A 22,016-nucleotide genomic window follows, 5' to 3' on the forward strand; every position below is an offset into this window, starting at 1 on the left:
AGAGAACGAATCACTGTGCTTTATTTCAGGATCTTCACAACGCCGAGGCGTGTGCCTTGCACGTTATATATTGCATCCATACCTACAATATATATCATCATATCATATATACACCGAGCCTAGGCTACCGAGACGGAACATATACCTAGACAGAGGCTGATACTCAAAATATCCTTCTTTGGCCTGTCTGCCGACAGGCAGTCTACTACTTGCCATACATGGCTCCCCCTATAAGCGCTGTACCAGACAGCGTTGGTTCTGATATATGTGCTGCTCCCAAAGAAGTCACCAGCGTAAGAAACCCGCTCCAGCTCGCTCAACTCCAGCACAAATCAAGAAAACAATCGCGGTATATGCCCATAAACTCAACCAGCTCAAACACCCAAGTAACCCGGCCCCCTGAGCCCACTGCCCAGTAGACCTATCGATTCTCATAACATTCATTAAACGAGGTGGAAAGCGCTTTCGTTCCCACTGGCTTCACGCCTCTATTTTTGTTGTTCGACCTTCTTCCTCTTGCTTGGCCTTCGGCCCTCCTCTCCATCCACAAAATGTCCCTTATCCAACTGGTGTTGACGAAGATTGTCGGGACGATTCCGGTATTGGCTTTTACAGCCCGGGAATGGGCATTTGTAAATCTTCGGTGGCGTTGTGGCATGTTGTAGCTTCTTATGCTTGGCCATGCTGCCGCGGAACCAGCGCGGATGACCCTTGGGGCGGAAGCCACATATCTCGCAGCATTGTGATGATTCGACTTTTTCCACCGAGCTCGCTGTCTTCTCTGGCGGTGGGAGGACCGCAGCAGTGTCTTGCGACACCACCATTCCCGTATCCTCGCACAATCCATGGGTGTTTGACACGGGCTCATGCGCCTCTTCGCCGTACACTGTACCGGACGACGGCTCGGAATGCGCTGCTGAATCCAGTGATGCCAACGGGTTGATGGTCGATTCTACATCGACCATTGGTTCAGTCATCGTAAGGACGTCCGGCGCCAGAAGTTGTTGGAGCGAGCTATCGCCCAGATCAGCCGTGATGGATGCGAAAATGTCATCCAACGACTCTTCTTCTTTCTCATGTCCTTTCTTATCGCCGACTGGGCCTAATCTCTTGTTGCAACGACTGGCGATGATGGCTTCTACCAGCTGGATACCATGCAAGTGGTATGTCACTCGGGGCACAAAACCTGGCAAAGGCTGGGTATAGAGACGCTCGCAGTGTTGCCTCACTTTTGGCACGTAGTGGTCGAAGTACGCCTCTCCTGCCACAGACCCCTATTCGTATGTTAGTGACATTACGTCTCTGGCTCTTCACCACTTCCGCCCGAGATGGCGCCATCACTGACCTTCCCCGCCTGTATCAACTCGAGCTCTACCCTTCTCACGGTCTGGATGTCTCCAACGTCGACCCAGCTTTGCACTTTTTTCAGTTTAGACGCGAGGCCATTGGGCTCTGGAAATAGATCACTCAACGTAGACACAACAAATCCGAGAGTGATAGAGAAGTCGGGGCTAATTCCTGCATGCACATTGATGTCGATGTCTTGTAGATGCTTAGTCCACAGGGCCGATGTCTGGACGACAATCGACCCTGAAGCGTTACAAGGCAAGGCGGCATACTCGAGCTCTGAGAAATATGAGTGGCTAAACGTACAGAGAGTACAGAAAACAGTAACGTACCATCGAGAAAGAAGCGTGCGGTTTCAACGAGCTCATCCATCTCAGTTGATTGGTTCGCTGAGGATGGCGCATGTTCTTTGCCCGTGTGGGTTCCTCCGGGCGGCATGGTTAGGCTGCGTCGCCTTAGTAGCATACTTTCCAATTCTGTCTGCGACAGATCCGACGGATACCATACTGCGGTTGCTACTTCCAGGTAGGAGCTACGAAGTCCTATCGGTAGCCTGTCGCCATACAAAAAGGCTTGGACGAACAGGCGCTTCGCGCGGCCTCCGGCATCGTCTTCGTGTATAACAAGCGAGAGAGTGTACGTGACATGAACGAAACAGAGGATATCGAGCGGCGACGTCGGGAACTGGCCCTGAAGAATGCCCTTGAAAGTGGCGAGGCCAGCATTTGCGATCTCCTGAGGCCCTACCGACTGAAGTTGGCAAGCCAGTGGATTGTGAGACAGATGCCGTATCTTCTCCATGGAAGAGCGTGCGTGGGTTTGTAGCGTCTCCCAAGCAGAACTGACAAAGAAGTCGGGATCTGCGGAGGAAGACCTGCTGGGTCGATCAGTATGAGAGATGATCCCGCGAGCGTCGCTGTGCTTGGTCAGTGCAAGGTTGTGTGGTGCAGGTAGCTTCGGCGGCGTTGTTGACGGGCAAGTTTGGATTGGCATCAGCTGGTCGTCCGGGCACAGCTTCTCCGGGCGATTCTGGAGGAGCGGGACGGCAACGGGGAGGTCCGCAGGGAGTTCATATATGGTCTCGCATACAAAACGACTTTGACGACTGGCACTGGAGCCACCCCTGGATAGGAAACCTCCATCGCTTACTGAATCCGAGGTCGGCGAAGTCATATCGGTTTCGAAGCCGGAGGCCACGGACCAACCACTACTGAGAACTGAGGCGGGCGAAAGAGTATTACTGAATGTGGTGCTCGTGCTGGCGTTGGATCGCACGGATGACTGAGGTGACAGCTTTTTGCCTCGACGGTATGTGGGTGGTACCAGGCCGTACGTGTTCAACTGGAGCGATGGCCGTTCGGCATACAACGTCTGATCTAGAGGTTCCGCCGTGATGTCGATAATGTCACGGGTGCCTCTAACGTCGCCCGCACCAACGATTCCCGGGTCGAGTTCCCAGGAGAAGGTGTCAGGCATGCTATGCAGGTGGCCCATCCCGGCATAAGGATCCAGAAGCTGTGACTGGGGGAAGCCGGCTGCTGCGCCGGGACTGGTCGCAGGGAAATGCTGGTGGCGGAGGAGGTGACATTGCTCGGAGCCTTGGGATTGCGGCTGTGACGTCGTAGCGAAAGAGGCGCGCAGGTGAGAGGGTGGGAGAGTTAGCGGGATCTCATGCGAGTCGATCTCAGCAATCTCATTGCAGGAGGATAGCTCAAATTTCTCGGGTTGTATGTCCAGAATGTCGTCAAAGTTGATGGACAGAGTTGTGTCGTCTTGATTCAGAGTCGGAGTCCCATCTTTTCTCGTCTTCAAGCCAAGGTTGGAGAAGAAGGATTTCGCAATCTTGATGATCTTGCGGCGCTTACCTGGGTGGCCCAGGCAGCGCTTACACTTGCGATCGGTAAACTTTTCTGGCTTTCCACAGTCGTAGCACCAATACTCGCCGGTGTAAAGCAGATCACAGGTGTAGAGGTGCTTGAGCATCGACTCGTGGTCGGGGAACCGTTTCCTGCATCGAAGCAACGGGCACTCCAGTGTCTCAATGGGGGACATTTTGGGGCAGGCATTGCGCTGGACAGCTGCCCAGACAATGAAGCGATGTAGTGCGCACTCATCGCGAGAGGTATGTCGAGTGCTTGGCGGCGCGATGTCAGATCCTTCGTCCTAGCTAGAATCCAGAAGTGGCCATAAGAGATGAAAATGTAAATACAAACTCACACACACGATACGGGACTTGGTGGATTCGTGGACCCAGTAGTGTATGAGCTCGTGGTTGTTGAGCAACACGAGTCCCTGCGTGACCTACTCGGATTAAGGCGGGGAGACGAAGTCGATCCTGAAGGCCATAGGGCTGAAGGGCTCCAGGGGCGGGAGGGATTGTCCTCCCCAAGAGGGAAGGCGGGGTTCTTGGTTTCCATGGATCGCCGAGCAACTCAAAGCGTCAACGAGAAATCAAGTCAAAGAATCAAGCCGAGAGACATGGCCACTAGAAAAGTACGATGGAAAGACGAGCAATTTTCCATCCACATTCGGGTTGTATCGTCTGGGTAAAAGGGGAGGGCCGTCGGAAGGCAGCAGCGCGGGACTGGAGATGTTTTTGTCTCGGAGCCTTTATTCTCCAGAGGCTTGGTATGTAGGACCGGAGGCCCAGATTTAGGACTCCATGATAAGCTGCAGGTAGGACTCGTCGCTTTGCTTTTTTGGTCTGGATGCAAGCTCCGAGCTGGGAACAGGAACGGTTGCCTCCCATTCCCCGGCAAGGCACTGTTGGATGGAAGGAGGTGGGAGGATCAGACGAAAGGGGCTCAGCACCTCCAGGACCCATATCTAACCAGCCATTGGCTCAAAAGACCATGATGACTAATAACATAACCAGGTACATGTACGTTGTACCTAGCACAACCATCTAAACCTTAATTGGCATACCTATGTCGTGAGTAAGCAAGAGTAGGTAACGCGCATAGGCGGCTAAGAAACTACTCGTTATTAATGATTACCCACTATACGAAGTAGGTAAGGTACGTTGTACCCATTTACCCCATCCCCTCCACTCTAACGATCGAATGCTATTTGCGCGCTGGCGTTTCGGCGTAACGACGTGACGCCCGTCATCATGATGTTCGGGCGAGGGCGATGAGGTAAATTGAAGAAAAGACTGTGGCTGTACGTCAATCACGTAATTCAGCAACAACGGCTAACTCCAACGGCGTGTGCCCAGATACATCCGAACGAAGCCAACAATCCCCCTTCCTCGCATCCACACATAGGTAAGGACGAGGGAAGAGGTTGGTACGGGATAGTTCCGCAACACAGGCTTCTCTATTTATCGACTTCGTCCCCGGCCGATCGCTCTAATTACAAGCCCATTTTATCAAGATGATGGCTTCGTTGCGACAGCTGGAGCTCACGACAACCGAATCGATTTCCTTTCCATCCCAGTAGACATCGACTTGCACCGGGCCAGGCAAAGGACATCTATCATCTTCTAGCTCTCCGACTGCCTTTTCTGGTACGTCAACACAATTCCATGTCACAATTATATCGATTGCCAACGAGTGAGCTATCTCTGGCAACCGCGGAACTTGGAAATTTCCTTGCGCTTCATCATCTAAGATAGCATATTCCAGAGCTCATCGCATTCGAGTGGGATAGTTGGCCCTTCATACTAATGCGCTCCAATCTCAGATTGTCCGACATCATTGTCGATGATGATTACACGGTGGCCCGACAGTTTTACATGCGGATCGCTAGTTCCGAGCGATATATCCAATATCCGAAGGACAACGGATTGTTCGTTCCCGATGGAGTAGTCCAAAAGGCTTGGGAATGGCTCAAAAAGACAAGAGAATTAAGTGATTGATTGGGCCTAGGTATCACGAAGCTTACCTATGCGGCGGTGTTACGGGTCTGGCCTCGAAGACCGCGTTCGTATTCCCTCCAGTTTCCGCAGATCGTTTTTCGACCCATCCATCTCACTCGGCTTCTCTCCAACGGCGACTCTCATCTCGGCTATAATTCGTTCATACGTCTTGATACTTTGGTCGATGTTAACGGTCTCGCCCATGCCGTACTTCTTGGTGGAACTAGACGCGCTGCGCGATATCTGCTCCCGTCCGTGTCGGGGAATATTACTGACAAGTTCACCATTGAAGTTCCGCCGATTTGTTCTCCGCGCAGTCGATAGCATCATTTGATTCTCGTCTCGAGGCTCTTGATATCTTCACGGTATGCCGCGGTAACGGACATGATGTACCTTTGGGCACCGTAGGGATGCCTTTACAACGCTAAGAGGGCACCGCGACGAGACAGTGATCTCATCTACTGGCAGCTGACGTTGTCCATCGCCCCGGCTCCCACATACCAGGCAGGTAACTTCTTGGTCATGGACCCGCCAATACTTCGTACACCGCATAACCAGAGCATGCATAGTACATATGCGTTCCTCCAGAGGGCTGCAACACATGAACAATTTACAACCAAGTCAAGGCCTCGTGGTATTCATGGGAATAAGAAGTCGACAGTTCGCGATGCAACTCATTTGAATCCTCCTTTGGCCGAGCTCCATCATTTGATAAAGGTCCGCCCCTGGTACCAACCGATAAACAATCTGGTCGAAGAATATAGACAACTTACCGATGCTTGTCTGTACACGAAAGTCGTGTATGTATTCGTGCGAGGGGTACGATTCACGTGAGGCTGGACGATTCACCCCGCCTTAACCTCTTACCCCTCCTTACCTAGTCCACACATTGCTCCCTTGCATTCAGCCTGCTCATATAGAAGCCATGACATACGTAACCAATCCAAATATTTTGTATAGATCGACAAGAAGTAAAACCAACATTTTAAATATACCTAGTTCAAACATTTGTGTGTACATATACCTCGCAAATTCGAACAGGGATCCTCAAGTTGGTATAAATATTATAATATACGTAACCACTTGTTCGCGGCAGTAATATCTCTTCTTTGCTGCACAAGCTTGCCTCCTCATGAGTAGGCATGTACCTACCAGGAAAAGAATGATCGTCTTCTCGAGACAGTATCGACTACCTATAAGCCCCGCAGCATACAACCCACGGTACATTCCCCGCCCGGTTGAATTCCCTCTTGGACGGACCAAGTGGCACGGACGGAGTACCAAGGTGACCAATCTTCTCATTCACATCATGTTTCACCCTTTCTCTTACTCTACATCTACAACGAAACATATCAACCTGCCGAAACCGTGAAACTCATGGCGCCATGGGGTCTGGCGATCACCTCATGCAGCTTGAGAACGAGCAAGATCAGACGCCAGTTAATTACCTCAATCCGTTAAACGTTGGTACCTAGGGGCAGAAATGGACGTGGGGGCGTTGGCAACACATTCATATCTCTCCACCGTCCTTCTCAGCCCATGACATTGGGTGGTAAAAGTAGGCTTTGCTAAGTAGGATGCCGTTCAGCCAGCCGCTTCGTTAAACCCACCCAGCTGCAGCCTTACTGTAATGGTAATAACCATGCATCTTGCTACAGGCCACTGGTGTCCAGCGTTTCATGTATCGGAGGGTTACTTTGACAAATGCCGACAGTTTCATTGGTCTCTGGGGTTACAAATGGATAAGCGCAATCAATTCTAGCCATTGACTTGGGTTTTCGGTGAGGAAGCCCGACGACTTTCGACTTTTGACAACTGTTCGATCCCAAAAAAAGGACTCTTCTGCAACAACTAGGGACAGGCTACACCATCGGATCGTGTAGATCTGACATGGTCTCGCGGCTCGTCAAGTCCATTTTGCTTCTGGTCCCGGCACCGCACGCACATATCGTCTCCTTCGCCTAGAGAAGGGAAAAAAAGAAGAAAAAAGAAGAAAAGAGGTGAGAGACCAACTTTTTGTCAATCGACCGCCAAACCGCGTACCATTTGGCCAAGATACCAGCACCACCACTACGCCAAGGGAAAGCTTGGTCCCACGACCCAGCCTGCGCAACTCTGTTATCGCCGAACGACAGCCCTCGAATTGGCAAGCATGAACAACAGCCCGTGACCTTCAATGTCCTGTCCTATCACTACGTTGTACTTCGTACACGTTGTTGTACCAAGGCTAGATAGGGCACCACACCCTAGACCTGCCAGGATGCCCAATAAGAGATGCCGTAAAGTGGGCAGTTCGAGACATCTCTCTCCAGCGAGCCATCCTTCCAACGACTAGTGTGTCTGAGCCCCAGCACCCTGGCTCTGGAGCCCTTGTCGTTGGGGGGGCCTGGACAATGGGCACGCGACATGACAGGCCATGGCGGTGGACCGTCAAATTCATCATTGGTCCTAGCGGGAACCCCTTATCAGGGAGTCTGCAGCTAAAAGGCGGGCTCTCGTTGGGACGTTGACCTGTAGCTGCGCGCATCGCATGCATCTACGAGGCTCCACTTGCGTGATGACCCCCCATCCCATGCTGGGAAGATCCGATGAGCCAAGCGACGATCTTGTTGTTTCGTCTGTTGGCTGAGAACAAAAAATCTTCTCTGGTCAGCCAACCGAACCGAATAACACGGCGCGACGGCCACTTCTTCATGTATTTCAGGGTTTCCCTTGTTCTTTTTTTTTTTCTCTTGCCGTATTTCTTAAACCCGTCTCCGTTCCAGGACCCCTGGCCATTCAACTTTTCGGTATCTTCATCGTCTTGTTGACCCCGTCAGAAGTTGACAACTTATTCTACCTCTGGGTCGGGACTTGGCTTGACCCTGACTCGTCGTCAAATTCTACCTTGACTCGACCCATCATCTCCGATAGTCCACGCACCGCAACCTTCTTTGGACGACGCGCCATCTCGTGATAGTGCTCCCTGAGGATTGGGCTCCGCATATGTCTCGTCCACCCAAGAGGTATAGGCAGTACTTCCTCGAGTTGTCGCTCGCCTCTTGCCAGCGAAGAGAAGCACTCTTATCCAGTCCATCCGTCCCTTCCCTCGCCGGTCTAGCGCAAGCACGGGGACTATAGTAGTAAATGCCCCAGCATAAAAAGGTCGCTCACGCTCTGCAAGGATGAACGGTTCTCGCCCTATGGGGGTTAGGGAGCTGGATCTCAGCAACTGGGACACCAGCGCTGTCGCGGGAGGGCTTCAACGGGCGGTGCCGGCCATCAAGTCGGGCACAGGTAAGAAGACTCCTCTCATTCGTGTGATTTTACACTAGATGTTCCGTTCCGTCTTCTGCCTGTATACATCGTCTCCATCCAACACTCAGCTTCGTCGTTTTCTGACAAGTCTCACTTAGCCTTTCTCACCTTCCTCCGTGCCAACCTCGTCCTGGACCCTTCAACTCCGTTTCACGTCAACACCCCAGTACTCCAGCCGATCTGCAGCCCCGAGCGTCAGTCCGCACCCTCGCGGGCAACGGATACTCATCTCGAATCTCTCGATGATATCCCGGATATTACCATCGAAATCCTCTCCGAGCCAAACGACAAGGCAAAAGCCCTGGCTTTAGTCGCCGAGTCTATCTCACAGCAGCGTCAGCAAGCCGCTTTATCTCTTGTCCTCCACCCTCTCAGCACTGTTATTCTCATCAGCGCCCTCGCTCTCGTCGGCCACGAGACGAGGAGGCTCCCCCATCATCTCGGACTGGCCATTCCCATCCTTGTCGTTACGGTCTTCCTTGCCTCATACCTCCTCGGACTCTACTTTCTCACCAAACCCTATGCTCGCCTCGCTGCTTCCGTCTCCCCCAATTTCTTCCGCTCAAAGGGCGAGCTATTCGTTCCGGGTACTAGGCAGGCCAAAACGAGCGCAGGTGCCAACTGCCCACCGAACGGCAATCTCGTCCTAGCCGCCTATTCCGGTACCGAGGTCGTCGCCGCGCTTGTCCTCCGACTGGAGCCGAAACTGCCCCATATCCCCATTGGCGCCGCCGGTTTCCCGCCCATTGGGCCCCCTTCGTCGGGGGGCGGCAAGCGGCGCAGCAAAGGGAGCAGTGGCCATGCCGGCCCGCTGCGCGGCGGAAGGGGTGTCGTGCGTGCTTGGACGACGGCCCTGCGGTGGCGCGGCCGCGGGATCGGGATGGACCTGCTACGAGAGGCTGTGCGCATTACCCGGGAGAGGTGCGGCCGGGACGCCGAGATTGGTTTCGCGCAGCAACACGCGAATAGCATGGTTGTGTTGCCCGAGATATTCAATCGGCCTCTCCGCCAACAAGAGCGACGGGCAGCGAAAGCCTTGGACAAGACCGTTTCCGCGTGGGACGCCGCGAGGAAGAAACGGTGATTCAATACTTTTGCTAATGGGCGACGGGCTCATCATCCTTGCGTGGCGTGGTGGCACCTTCAACTGGGGAAGGCGTTAGACTCGTCAACGTGCGAGGAGGGTGACATACATATATGCGTGGTCGAGATGGACTCGGCAAGCTGGAGAAGCTGGTCATCCCATTGATAGATAGACGCTTCTTGGATTTGGATCGGTGGTGGCGAGCGTTGCTTTCTTTGCCTTCCCTTCTCATCGATACCCCTCACTTTTTTGTACGTTTGGGCCAGCTACCACGGCAGCGGCCATTTGAATATCGGGACGCTCGTTTTCTCATTGGATTATCATAGAAAACTGATGACGGGACTTGATTTTCCAACCTCACGATCATTTCTCCCTCACCACATGGACAGATTAAATAATGACTTCTCGTATGAGAATAAACCAAACTCATGATTTCTAGAGCAAAGTAAATCCTTTCAAAACCATACACTCAGTTCATCCAGGTCATTTCGTATTAACAAAAGCACTATAAACCCATGCTGTGACCATTCCATGCCATGTTTAACCACCAAATATAACAAGGCGTGGGCGTCTGGTCAACTCCGAAGCTCCAGGCGCCAAATTCATGTCCGGGTAACAAGTGGTAAGATAGGGACAAAGGTCCAGAGAAGGCGACTCCGCCCAGCTTGACCAGAGGAAAAAGAGCTAGTTCGTATGTGGATCGAAGCCATAAATCGGCTGTCCGATGCGCTTCAGACTGAATATTACATCAGTCACGGTCACAGTCTTGGCATTTCTGTACTCCGTGTACGCAACGCAGTCATGTAGAATCTGCGCGAAAGAGCGTCAGTAAAAGTCCTTTGTTCTTTTTCATGGGTCGAGTAAACGAAACAAAAGCCAAGTAAGCGAGGGAACCAATGGACATACCTGTCTCAGCCGCTGTTCGAGGCACGTTCGCACTTCGTCGTAAATGCCGCCTGAGATGCGCTTCACTCCTCCTCGACGGGCAAGACGGCTATTTGGATGGAATATGATTAGCGAATTCACTCGCCTGTTGGCGATGAAGATTCTGATAGCAACTTACCGGATGGCGGGTTTAGCTTCGCGAAGGATTTCAAGTCAGCATTTTGGTCTCAAGATGACGATGACGCCAACGCATGGGATTCATTCGCCCTTGCCGTAACATATGAACTTACTAATTCCACGAATGGTATCCTTCATTATTTTTCTGGACGAGAGATAGTTAGCATCCCATTTTGGTGAACCCGCTCGGTTTAGATTGAAACTCACCGATGGCGCTTCGCCCCAAAAGCCTTGCCGCCGGTTTTGCCCTTTCCTGTATGCGCCCCGGATGCACCAGGCATGGGCCGCGCCATTCCCCTCTTCAGGCCAGATGGACCTCCGCGCGCCGGAACTGTCGCGACGGGCATGGTTGAGCGCGATTGTTGATGATATTTGCGGCGAATCTCGTGATGAAGATTGATGCTGATTTGGTCAAAACGTCTGAGCTTGCTGAGATAACTGATTTGGTAAGATAGGCTGGGTAGGCGAGGCTGACATATTAGTAGTGGTACCTCCAAAATACAATCAGTATTGCCTGCGCCATCCCAAATTTGGGGCGAGAAACGGAAAGACCGTCCGTGTAAATTCTCGAAGTAACGCACTGTATACTAAACCCTAGGTACATCACGAGGTACCTGTCTGCCTGGAACACTTCATGACCACGACCTTTTCGCGACAGGATCAATACTGTCGACACCTGTTTGCTAAGGGTCTGCATCGATTGATTGCTGGAAACACCTACAAGCCGGGAATGGTAAGCCAGAGAAATGCAGTGTTTATTAGGATAAGCGATCTGGTAAGGCTGCGTTGTAGCACTACGAGGCGAGCCATTCATGATTGAAACACATCCTGCAAACCAAACGCCCATACCCCAAATATTATCGTCCTACCCCAAAGGAATGTCTGTCTATTGCGTCGCCGTGATGAAGGTCGCCTCGGTGTAGAGATCTCCCTCCTCCAAGATTTCCTCGTCGCCAATCTTCAGCTTCAGGGTGAGCTTCTTCTCATGGGGCATGTACTGTAATAATGTTAGCAGTGCGCATGATCTCACGGATCCTCCTGGAAGATACTTGCCTGGTAAATGTACGGCTTGGTGCCAGCCGTGGCCGCCACAATGCTCTTGATGAACCCGGGCACCTCGGCCATGACATCCACGCGGTCTTGACGCGCCTGGAGCGCGCCCTCCAGGACGCCTTCCACCGCCTTGCCATCCTTGGTAGACCCGGACCAAGTGAACTTGACCTCCTCCGGCTCGGGCCAATCGTTCTCCGAGTCGGCCTTCGCCTTGGTGTGGGTCGCCGTGCTGTTCGTGCCGGCGTACACAATCTCGTTGTCCTTGACGATGCCGCCCACGGCGACTGTCGTGGTACCGTACGACGGCGGGGTGGTGAACTCCATCAGGATGGCCGAGTAGTTGGGTCCCTGGAAGTTGGCAAAGTTCCAGGTGGCGGCCGCGTGGTGCGGCTTCATGCCCTGCAGAGCGAACGCGTACATGGCCTTGCCCTTGAAGTCGATGGGCCCGTCGGGCGTGGTGATGGTGCCCTCGGAGACGCACCTCGGCCAGAAGGCATGGCTCATGGAGCCCCAGGGGCGGGACAGATCGGTGCCGAACAAAGACATGCCAGTCTTCCCGGCGACGAAGCCCGGTGCCGTCCGCGTGATCTTGATGTTGACGATCGACCTCTCGTCGTTCATGCTCTTGATCGTGTAGAAAGTTCCGTCTTCCGAAAGCTCCACCGCGCAATCGTCGGCATAGAAGCTCGTCTTATCCTCGCTGAAGTCATGGTTGTGGAGTTGCGTCGAGCACCAAAGGTGCGGCTTGGAACGGTCCAGGTAGAAGATCTTGGAGTTGAATTGGCACGTCGTGTGGATTCCGCTAATACCCAGGATTAGCGACAGAAGAAGAGACGGAGGGGGAGAACGTGAGTATTCGTTCGGAGAAGCAAGACATACGCAACGTTGCTATAGATCACCTGAAGAAGAGCGATGTGCCCACTGTCCGAAAGGAGGTAGAAGCTCTGCGTTTCCACATTTGTCGAACCCAAAGCCCTCCATTTCAGTTGGTCCCGCGTGAGTTCGGTGTAGGGAGTCTCCTTGGCTTCCTCTGCAACTGATTTGATGGCCGAAGGGCCGTAGATAGGCTCTTGCGTGCCCGCAACATCGGCGAGCCTGTATAGGACGAGGTTAGCTGCACGGAAACTCGGAGCCAAGGCCAGCGCCGAGGAGGAAAAGTCGGAGCGGGGGGGGAGCTGTACTTCTGCTTGGCCCAATTAAACATGGTGGACGGGAGGACGAGGAACGTCTCTATGCAGCAAAAGCAATAATGACCCTGTTAACAAAGAGCGAACAAACTTGAGGTGTGGGTAAAAGGATGTGTAGGGAAAGTTGAAGTGAGCGGGTGGTGGATGTAAGAAGTATAGGGTCGTAACTGAGGCAAGGTAGGTCGTCGAGTTCTATCGATGGAACAGACTGCTTGACCGCCTAGCTCGTCTGGATGGAGGGGTCGCTTTAGACGTCACGGTGTCGTACTGCGGGAGTGGCGCTTGAAGTCCGTACAATGTACGAGTACTCACAATGTACATGTACCTACAAAGTACGAAACCACCTTCCAGGGGTGGGCTTGGCAGGCGGCTGACATAAGGTCCACTACTCCAGTAGAGATAAGGTACTTTTATCCAGTGATCTTTTGCCCATGTACTGTGGAGCATCAAGACGGGCGTATCCAAAAATTCGACGATACCTAAGCTCTTCTTTGACCAGCGCCTGTCCTCGACCAACCGTACCTGTTGGACACCCCATCGCGTCACCATGTCCCGAGCCGCAAGAGACCAGATCGTCAAGCTCATCGTGGGAGCGGGACAAGCTTCCCCCAGTCCGCCGGTAGGCCCAGCTCTCGGTAGCAAGGGTGTCAAGTCGATGGACTTTTGCAAGGTATACAGCCGCGCATTTCCACCCTCTTCTCTTGCCCTTTCGTAGGGGTGAAAGCGGATGACTGATTCTATCGCGACGTAGGAGTTTAATGCGAGAACGGCACACATCAACCCGGGCACTCCGATGCCTTGTCGGGTCACCGTACGAGGAGATCGATCGTTTCACTTTGACATCCGCACCCCGCAAACATCATGGCTTCTCCTGAACGCCGCGAATGTGCCTCTCAGTCCAAAGGGCCAAAGGAAAGGCGCGAGCAACCCCGGGAAGGAAACCGTCGGCACCGTCAGTCTTAAGCACGTCTACGAAATCGCCAAGATTAAGCAATCCGAACTACGACTATCGGGACTCAGTCTTCGGGGGTTGTGCCGGGCCATCATCTACCAGGCGCGGTCAATGGGTGTCAATGTGGTACCATGAAGAGGAACTTGCCAGAAAGTAACGCCTGTATCATCAATTTGTGAGCGAACGAGGCCCTGGGTGGGATGTCGGGCCAGGATCTACAGACCGTCATATGTACCAACAAGCGGAAACGAAGGCAGCTGACGGCTTACTTGTATAATAAAAGAAGGGTTGGGAAAACATAACTAGGCGCCACTGTGGTTTGGAGCAATGCGTGGCGTGTCGCGACATTGGAGTCGAGGCAGCTGGTCGAGATGGCGGATGAGCACCACCGTCCTCGATAATGGACAACTTTGGCTGGCTTACTGTGCGTCGCATCGGAGATTATATACTCGTCCAGATATCCAAGCATTCCATCCGAGGACAACTTTTGAAAGACCATATTTCCAAACAACTGTCATGGAGTCGCCCCAGGATGATCGCCGCTGATGATTTATGGATCGGTTTAACTTTTAGTAAACTGATAACTTGGCCAACGTTAAGACACAGCGTCGTTTCCTACATAGGGCCATGATCTAAAATACCTAGCCAACACAACATGGTTCTTCAACGACACACCACGAAGTACTTGCATGTTAAGTATGTAGCATGAGATCTAGAGGCGCCTTGGAAGTCGGAAAAAGTCTCCTTATTCTCCTGTCTAGCGATGCTTGGCGATGTGCGGCTACCACGTAGTCCTGTGCCCTGACGAGTTGCTCGGAATCACCTGTCAAAGATGCTCGGGAAAGAGTGTCCTTCAAAGAGGTATTCCAAGAGATGGTCTAAACAGATGGCGAATCCCCAGATCGGAAGGGCGCCTCGCGCAGCAATTTTGTCTCGAACCTTTAGCAAGACAGACTGCTTCATAAGAATGGACGTAATCTGGTAAAGCGTTTTGGACAGTCTAGTACAGCACCCGTGTGCTGGAGTCTGGGTGCTTCTAAAAATCATTCCTGGCAAAAGCTTAAACGCTTGAGAGCCACGACTGTTACATTGATACTTGGGAGCTTAGATCCTGACAAGTAACGTATGTGAGTGGCAGAGTTGTAACTGTCCGAGCCATGCCATGACCGACGATAGAGTCGCGAGTCATGGGCCAAAGAGAATAAGGCCAAGTTCCGTGGTCATATGGTCGTCGAAGGCCTATATGAGTCGCGTCATTGGCGATCTGCCAGGCTGGTGAATCCGAGATGCAGGCATCAAGAGATGGAAGGCTTGGATAAGTCCAGTGAAAAAGGCACCTGCCGAGACTATGCCAGGATGACAGCGGAAACAAAAGGTCACTAGAGGTTCTCCTGTTCTGTTTCAAGCCAACAAGTTGCTTTGATCATGGGATGAAGTATGCCTCGAGTCGCCCGTAACGTTGACGACACAGGCGTCACAGGAGCGGCTTGCAGCTTTGCCGTCATAGCATTTGTGAGAGCGGCGATTCGTCCTGGCTGCTACCTATATATGACTCTATCAACGGCCCGGGAGAGATAACGGCCGTCGGCTATCTGCGGAGCGGGATCATCGAGAAACGCGGCGGAGAAACAGTTGTATCGCTCAACCGTCAGCAAGTACGAAGTACCGTGGCTCGACACAAGTATCGAGCAAATTTACCCACTCATTTAACGCGTCACCAACACGAGGGTTTCCCCCTTCATATAACCTAACCCTTCAAACGTCAAAACCTCGCAGTAATTTAGGTAAAGCTCATGTGACGCCGCGGGTGAAATATTCACGTGGTGCCGCCCGAGGCTCTACTGTGGAGTCTTTCCGCATTTGCCAAAGCAGATTTTGTAAATCCATTTGTATTTCAAACTCAGGAGGTGCTATGCCACGAACTCAAAATTGTTACATCGTCAAGTGGAATTCCCACTCGGCATTCTTGTGGATTCACTGTACACTGTACCTACCCAGGCTGTACGGCCCCACCATCCCGCCGTAATTTGCGTACATAAGCTCGGCATGAAAAGGTACGTACTTCGGAGTTTTTGCAATCCTTGCAACCCGGTCGGTCCATAGGTAGGTAATGAATTAGCGACAATGGACCTTATCGGAATTAGAACATCTTGATCATGACCCTAACTTGCTCTATTACACTTTTACCTTCAACAACGACGAATACACTCCTTTTCTACTCCCTTGACCGCAGTGTCTATACCGCCACTAGAACTCAAATTCCGCTCAAGCAACCATGGCCACGCCAGGCCCTAATGGGGTTCCGCAGGAACAGGAAACCCAAGATCCAGGTAAGCTTTCCGCTTCGTCCGAGTGCACGACTGGCAACCCCGCTTGGGTCTCTGTGTCACCGTTTTCTGACAGGCAAAATCTAGCAGAAACCCCTAGCATTCCCGAGTCTCTCGGCCAAAAAGATGACAAAACACCCGGGCCTAGCGATGCCAACCCCGCCGTCCGCTTTGCCACGACCGTCGAAGAGATATCTCCTGCGCCGGTCCCGATAGCTGCCGATACGAATACTCACTCCAATGATCATGCTGGAGATGCCATCGACGAGGCAATGCAAGATAAGCTTAAAGAGCTGTCTAAGTCTCTCCGTTCGTCCGAACTCCAAGTTGGACGACTTAGCAGATTCGCTTTCGATCCTTACTCCTTGCCCGCAACCAGGGTATGTCACGGTCCTTTTGGAATTAGGCTTTCTTTTTCGCGAGCACTCGGCCGAACAAACTCGGCGCCCTCAAGTTCACGTCGCCAAACTTCATGTATAAGGCGTACCACGATGTCCTTCGGCTACTGCTTGTCAAAGTCGTTGCCATTACTTCTGAGCTTGCATCTTACCATCGGCACCCCTTCCTCCCGTGGGCACAGAGTCTTACAAGATCAATTCATCAACTGCGCGCGACCTCATGATTGCTAACGTGGGCAATTGCACAGGTCCCATCCCGTGAAGACGACTCCGCGTCATCCAGTCGCCTGCCGACGCCCAGTCGTGGATCGCCACATCTCATGCCAGCGCAGCAGATGCAGTCCCCGCCCCTGAGCCCTGCCGCTGCGCACCACTCCCATGAGTCCGAACCCAAGGTGGTGGTGCGCCACCACAGTCCCGGGAAGGCGGCCGCAGCAGGTCTTGAGCCTCCCACCATCACGCCGCAAACATCAAAATCCGACAACCAGTCTTCCCCTCCGTATGCAAACAGGGGCACCCCTCGTTCAGCGTCCAGTGACCGGAACCCCGCCATGTCGAGGATATCAGGAGAGTCGGGTCGTCGGCCGCATCGGAGGGGACTTTTCGACATTGGACCCGGCTCCACCCCTGTATCTCGCGAATCGAGTCCATCACGCGCCGCCCAGTTCTACTCGAAACCCATCACGCCCCAGGGAGATATCAACGACCCATACGCTGCCAACAAGCGTGAGCCTCGGCGACCCTATGTGGACCGCCGGTCGATCGAGCCTAGGTTTCAGTTTAATCTAAACAAGAGACCGCTCAGTCAGGGCTCTCCTTCCAGCTCAACCACGAGTCTGTCGTTGAAACCAGACAAGCGCCCCTCGAGTATTTTTGGATCTCGGCGGACTGGCACAGACGAATCTCAAGATAAGGAGTCGTCTGGCGGCCACAGCAGACAGAGCTCGTTCGCCGATCTCAAGAGGTTCTTCAAAAGAAGCGGTCAGTCCAGGTCGAGGCGAGACAAATCAGAGGTGTCGCCACGTCCCAGTCGTGTTAGCGGGTCTTCAAGGACGACGCCGAATCCCTTTGGAGACGATCATGGCTTGAGTGCAAAATATGGCAAGCTAGGGAAGGTTCTGGGCTCGGGCGCTGGCGGCAAGGTCACGCTGATGAAACGGCACGAGGATGGCGTTGTCTTCGCCGTCAAGGAATTCAATCAGAAAGGGCAATACGAATCCTCGAGACGATATGTCAAGCGGCTGACGGCCGAGTTCTGCGTCGGCTCGACGCTTCATCACGGCAACATCATTGAGACACTGGACATTATTCAGGAAAAGGACACCTGGTATCAAGTGATGGAGTATGCGCCGTACGATCTCTTCGCGATTGTTATGACGGGGAAGATGTCCAGGGCTGAGATCACTTGTTGCTTCCTACAAATTCTCAATGGTGTGACGTACCTCCACAGCATGGGCCTGGCGCACCGGGACTTGAAGCTCGACAATGTGGTTGTGAGCGACAAGGGTATCATGAAGATTATTGATTTCGGTAGCGCTCACGTCTACCGATACCCATTTGAGACAGGACGCATCCGAGCCACAGGTATGTCTCGCATTCTGGTTCCCTCCCACGAGGTTTATGTTGCTGACCGTCCCTCCTCTTCCCCCCTGCTTAGGCATTGTCGGTTCAGACCCCTACTTAGCACCGGAGGTACTAAGCGGAGAACCGTACGACGCGGAGGCGGTCGATATATGGTCATTGGCCATCATATTCTGCTGTCTTTCGCTCCGTAGGTTTCCGTGGAAGGTACCGAAAATGACGGATAACTCGTTCAGAATGTTTGCCGCGGAACCCACGCCGGGCCACGATCCCAAGAAGCTTACCATTCCGTCCTACTCGACAAGCGATATTTCGAGCCTAGTACCTAGGGATTTCATTCCTGCGGAAGACGGAAGTTCTGCGAAGAAGCGAGAAGAGAAACAGTCGGGCGGTCGTCATTCCCGGCATGCATCCCAGACAGGAGTCGGCGACAAGAACGAGACTAAGCCCGAGGCCAAGAGCGGGGCCTCTCCCCAGGAGGAGCCCAACGGGATTTCCGAGGAGAAGAAGAGAGAGAGCGCAAGTTTGCCGAAACCATCAGGCCAGGAACGAAGGAGTGCGAGTACGAGTGCGAGTGCGACAACATCATCCAACCCTCCTGGACCGGAAAAGAAGGAAGTCGTCAGAGGGCCTTGGAGAGTCTTGCGGCTGCTGCCAAGGGAGAGCCGCTACGTCATTGGACGCATGCTCACGATCGATCCCAAGGAGCGAGCCAAGATGCCGGAGATTGTACAGGACGCTTGGGTCGCTAACAGCGAGATTTGTCAACAATTTGGGCCAGGAGGAGAGGTGAAGCTGGCAGAGGGACACACACATATCCTCGAATCTCCTACACCGGCTGACAAGCCAGCCAAGAAATGAGGCCTGTTTTTGTTCTCTTTTTTACATGTTCTTTTAGACAAGGGGATGGCGTTGTTGGTATTTTGCTCGTACCAGACGAGTGGATTCAAAACGGTATGGTGGGACAACGGTGTTACTTGGTTTATATAGAGTGGGCGGGACGGCTTACGCCTTGCGGCAAAACAAAATGTCGAGCCTGGTAGATTACAGCGGTTTATTTCTTTCAACTCACGGCGACCTTTTTAGGCCAGTGGTTTGGTCAGTCCTGGATTTCACGAAGTCTAGAACAAATATCAATGCATCAATCATCAAGATAATAGGTGTACGAGGTGAGAAGACCGTTTTGAAGACCGTTTTGTTGTCGGCGGTTGGTCAGACGCCAGTGATACCTGTACATAGGTACTTGGTACCTGGCCTTTGTAATCAATGCGCATGACCGGACCTCGGAAAAATAGCTGGCCGCTCGGGCCAAAAAAATTGCTGGGCCGATGGATATTCTGGAAGCTCTTAGAAACCAGCTCGAATAGCTTCAAACCCCCAGAAAGCTCGTTCCCTGAACCTCAAAATCTTTCCTCCGTCAACCACATTCTCTCCTTCACATTCTCTCTCGTGTCTTCTCGTGCGACCATTTACCAACACACCACTTAATCACATTCATCCGTCACAATGGTGAGTCCATTCATCCCAATCATTGTTTCCATGGAGCTCGCACATGCCTGTTTTTTTCCCTTCCCCTTCCGCAGGCCCAGAGCCTGTAGAGCAACTTTTTTTTTCCCCAAGTAGCTTCTATGGATTGTCAAGGCTTCATGTGAGAAGAAGATAAAGGAAAGCGACACGACAACTGACCTTCAACGGGTACAGGCCACTTCCATCCGCTCGATCCGCTCCCTCGTCCCCCTCCTGGACCGCGTTCTGGTCCAGCGCGTCAAGGCCGAGGCCAAGACGGCCAGTGGAATTTTCCTGCCCGAGTCGAGCGTCAAGGAGCTCAATGAGGGCCGCGTCCTCGCTGTCGGCCCTGGTGCCGTTGACAAGGACGGCAAGCGGCTACCGATGGGCGTTAACACTGGTGACCGCGTCCTGATTCCTCAGGTATGTTTTTTTTCTTCTATTTCCCCCTTATCTTCGTCATGTTTTCTTTCCATTGCTGGTCCTATTGCCCTGTGGACGACTCATTCTCTAGCGTCATTTCCTACCTTGCGCGACATAGTGACAAGATGATGGATGGCTAACATACGAGATAGTACGGCGGTTCTCCCGTCAAGGTTGGCGAAGAGGAGTACCACCTCTTCCGGGATAGCGAGTAAGTTCCCGCATGATCCCCTTTTCTCTGTATCCCGCCATCGCACTTGCCTAGCATGTTGGCTTCGCTGTATGTGTTCTGTACAGATAACTTATTTCATTTCTACAGGATCCTGGCCAAGATCAACGAGTAAAAGATACCCCAACGGCTGAGCGCAAGTGTACTATACTGTGTACCAAAAGGAAATTTCAAGGAAATACATCTCAATTCGAAGCAGAGTCGGAGACCAGGAGATATGTCCGCAAAGAGAGGTGGTTGTCATTTAATTCCGGCATAGACCGGTGTAACAATTGTACGGCTGTATGTTTGGCCATGGTGTTCTGGTCAGTTCGGTCGATCAGCGATTTACCTCGGTCATTCTATCGGGGCAGTTCGTGTAGGATGGAGTTTCGGTCCCGTGAATATATGTAATCCCCGCTCTCTTTCATTGTTTGTCCGAGTCTGCTGTGTGATGTTCCTTGTGGACTAGCTCGGCTCTCTGATTTCGATTTTGACGCATTGGCAGATGGATATCCAGCTCATCTCGTTCTTGTTTGTCTTTGGCGGCCTCTCGGACAAGGCTTAAGGATGGGACGGACCAATATAACATGCGCCGAGAGCCAGCACGGCATAAAGAATCATAGGACTGACGATCAATATCGGCGCCTTTGGTCAGCTGTATCCCGCCAATAAGCTGATCCTTGAAAAATCAACCCTGAGTAACGTCTAGCGCAGCGCAGAGAATCGGTTACACGAGCTTCCGACCGATACACTAAGACGGGTAATGGCTCACGTCCTGTTGGTCATTGTCGCCTATTAGACGCCTCCATCCCGGTTGAAGTGAAGCTCGATTTGAGATCTTGATTTGATGAGACACGACTGGATGACGACGAAAAAGAAGAGACCTGCTCACAGCATGTGGCAAGTTTATTGTTCCTTTTCGTGCCTCTGTCGTCCGCCCCCTGAGCTCTCATCTTACTCTAGGACGGATGACTCTCTTATAGCTCGTTCGGATACCCCCCTTGTTATACCAAGTCGCCGAGCAAGACGAGACTAGTTCATCTTACTACTTGTGGTCTTCCCATTAGACAGCAACGTCGACCCGAGATATCTTTAGATGGCTATTGACCGTCCCGAAAGTGACCCTCCGACTTCCCCATATTTGAGCAACGGGGCTCGGTTCCCCCAGATGGCTTCCCGGTTGTTACCCAAACAAGGAGCCGAGTCGGGAATGGCACGTTGCAGATAAAGACAATCATGCATCTTTCATCCAACCACGGACACATCATACGCGCACCATCGAATTGACTCCTTTCCGCTGCATGGACCCCTGAACCATGGCGTTTGCACCACGCGATCACCCAAGACCTGTCCGCTGGCCTGGTCCGTTTCATCCTATCGTGCGTTGGACTACTTTCATGCCAAATGCACTCTCATCCCGGACGACTTGGAATCGGGGTCGAGGACGACTGACACTGAGCTAACCGCCCCTTGGCCCTACGGAACCTCGTCCTTCGACCCTTCCAGGTCTCCTCTGCGTCCTATAGCGAAAATGAGGATAATCACGACTGGCCCGGCGTAATAGGAACAGTATGCCTTTATACTGCTCCCCTCCCCCCTCCACGGTAAGATGCGTTGTCAGAGTATCAAAGACCGCTACCCCATGTCGAGTGCCGTAAACGTCCATTATGATCGACTCGGGGAATAACGCCTTGTGCGACCCTTCTTTACCAACTTGGCACGGAACACA

The 22,016-nt window shown here is 52.6% G+C and overlaps 10 protein-coding genes across 10 annotated transcripts; 4 read left to right on the forward strand and 6 right to left on the reverse strand.

The window, feature by feature from the left end:
* Positions 1-58: 58 nt before the first annotated feature.
* ACRALDRAFT_1076103 (uncharacterized protein) lies at positions 59-3,880 on the reverse strand. The gene is made up of 3 exons (XM_071018471.1): positions 1,680-3,880; positions 1,346-1,626; positions 59-1,274 (listed from the first exon to the last, which is right to left on the reverse strand). The coding sequence occupies exons 1-3, from the start codon at positions 3,397-3,399 to the stop codon at positions 489-491; spliced, it is 2,787 nt and encodes a 928-aa protein (XP_070873376.1). The 5' UTR covers positions 3,400-3,880; the 3' UTR covers positions 59-488.
* Positions 3,881-5,245: 1,365 nt separating this feature from the next.
* Positions 5,246-5,536, reverse strand: ACRALDRAFT_2043356 (uncharacterized protein; the record flags this gene model as incomplete). Its single annotated transcript, XM_071021343.1, has 1 exon — positions 5,246-5,536. One exon carries the CDS (start codon positions 5,534-5,536, stop codon positions 5,246-5,248), a length of 291 nt encoding a protein of 96 aa, XP_070873377.1.
* Positions 5,537-6,605: 1,069 nt separating this feature from the next.
* On the reverse strand, positions 6,606-8,282 carry ACRALDRAFT_209751 (uncharacterized protein; the record flags this gene model as incomplete). Its single annotated transcript, XM_071022844.1, has 13 exons — positions 6,606-6,618; positions 6,678-6,737; positions 6,817-6,868; positions 6,909-6,932; positions 6,977-7,068; positions 7,097-7,129; positions 7,220-7,343; positions 7,378-7,408; positions 7,452-7,527; positions 7,561-7,723; positions 7,757-8,008; positions 8,046-8,063; positions 8,129-8,282. 13 exons carry the CDS (start codon positions 8,280-8,282, stop codon positions 6,606-6,608), a joined length of 1,092 nt encoding a protein of 363 aa, XP_070873378.1.
* Positions 8,256-9,587, forward strand: ACRALDRAFT_1081424 (uncharacterized protein; the record flags this gene model as incomplete). The annotated part of the gene is made up of 2 exons (XM_071019158.1): positions 8,256-8,482; positions 8,521-9,587. Exons 1-2 carry the CDS (start codon positions 8,371-8,373, stop codon positions 9,585-9,587), a joined length of 1,179 nt encoding a protein of 392 aa, XP_070873379.1. The 5' UTR covers positions 8,256-8,370.
* A 400-nt stretch (positions 9,588-9,987) lies between these two features.
* ACRALDRAFT_1042000 (uncharacterized protein) lies at positions 9,988-11,087 on the reverse strand. The gene is made up of 5 exons (XM_071015236.1): positions 10,857-11,087; positions 10,763-10,794; positions 10,651-10,666; positions 10,494-10,581; positions 9,988-10,397 (listed from the first exon to the last, which is right to left on the reverse strand). Exons 1-5 carry the CDS (start codon positions 10,994-10,996, stop codon positions 10,272-10,274), a joined length of 402 nt encoding a protein of 133 aa, XP_070873380.1. The 5' UTR covers positions 10,997-11,087; the 3' UTR covers positions 9,988-10,271.
* A 253-nt stretch (positions 11,088-11,340) lies between these two features.
* On the reverse strand, positions 11,341-13,098 carry ACRALDRAFT_1076105 (uncharacterized protein). The gene is made up of 4 exons (XM_071018472.1): positions 12,884-13,098; positions 12,582-12,797; positions 11,703-12,504; positions 11,341-11,646 (listed from the first exon to the last, which is right to left on the reverse strand). The coding sequence occupies exons 1-4, from the start codon at positions 12,904-12,906 to the stop codon at positions 11,536-11,538; spliced, it is 1,152 nt and encodes a 383-aa protein (XP_070873381.1). The 5' UTR covers positions 12,907-13,098; the 3' UTR covers positions 11,341-11,535.
* Positions 13,099-13,337: 239 nt separating this feature from the next.
* On the forward strand, positions 13,338-14,357 carry ACRALDRAFT_1049781 (mitochondrial 54S ribosomal protein uL11m). Its single transcript, XM_071015614.1, has 2 exons — positions 13,338-13,559; positions 13,641-14,357. Exons 1-2 carry the CDS (start codon positions 13,437-13,439, stop codon positions 13,974-13,976), a joined length of 459 nt encoding a protein of 152 aa, XP_070873382.1. The 5' UTR covers positions 13,338-13,436; the 3' UTR covers positions 13,977-14,357.
* A 116-nt stretch (positions 14,358-14,473) lies between these two features.
* On the reverse strand, positions 14,474-15,999 carry ACRALDRAFT_209756 (uncharacterized protein; the record flags this gene model as incomplete). The annotated part of the gene is made up of 13 exons (XM_071022845.1): positions 14,474-14,482; positions 14,517-14,622; positions 14,665-14,819; positions 14,854-14,877; positions 14,938-15,151; positions 15,179-15,187; positions 15,222-15,334; positions 15,404-15,512; positions 15,544-15,588; positions 15,684-15,740; positions 15,778-15,806; positions 15,855-15,921; positions 15,989-15,999. The coding sequence occupies 13 exons, from the start codon at positions 15,997-15,999 to the stop codon at positions 14,474-14,476; spliced, it is 948 nt and encodes a 315-aa protein (XP_070873383.1).
* A 38-nt stretch (positions 16,000-16,037) lies between these two features.
* Positions 16,038-19,292, forward strand: ACRALDRAFT_1081426 (uncharacterized protein). The gene is made up of 4 exons (XM_071019159.1): positions 16,038-16,171; positions 16,259-16,548; positions 16,815-18,150; positions 18,224-19,292. The coding sequence occupies exons 1-4, from the start codon at positions 16,117-16,119 to the stop codon at positions 19,006-19,008; spliced, it is 2,466 nt and encodes an 821-aa protein (XP_070873384.1). The 5' UTR covers positions 16,038-16,116; the 3' UTR covers positions 19,009-19,292.
* Positions 19,293-19,496: 204 nt separating this feature from the next.
* Positions 19,497-20,966, forward strand: ACRALDRAFT_1042008 (uncharacterized protein). Its single transcript, XM_071015237.1, has 4 exons — positions 19,497-19,656; positions 19,849-20,076; positions 20,229-20,287; positions 20,396-20,966. The coding sequence occupies exons 1-4, from the start codon at positions 19,654-19,656 to the stop codon at positions 20,418-20,420; spliced, it is 315 nt and encodes a 104-aa protein (XP_070873385.1). The 5' UTR covers positions 19,497-19,653; the 3' UTR covers positions 20,421-20,966.
* The last annotated feature ends 1,050 nt before the right edge of the window (positions 20,967-22,016 follow it).

The sequence above is a fragment of the Sodiomyces alcalophilus genome (assembly GCF_042370955.1).
Source record: "Sodiomyces alcalophilus JCM 7366 unplaced genomic scaffold ACRALscaffold_6, whole genome shotgun sequence".
NCBI lineage: Eukaryota > Fungi > Ascomycota > Sordariomycetes > Glomerellales > Plectosphaerellaceae > Sodiomyces > Sodiomyces alcalophilus.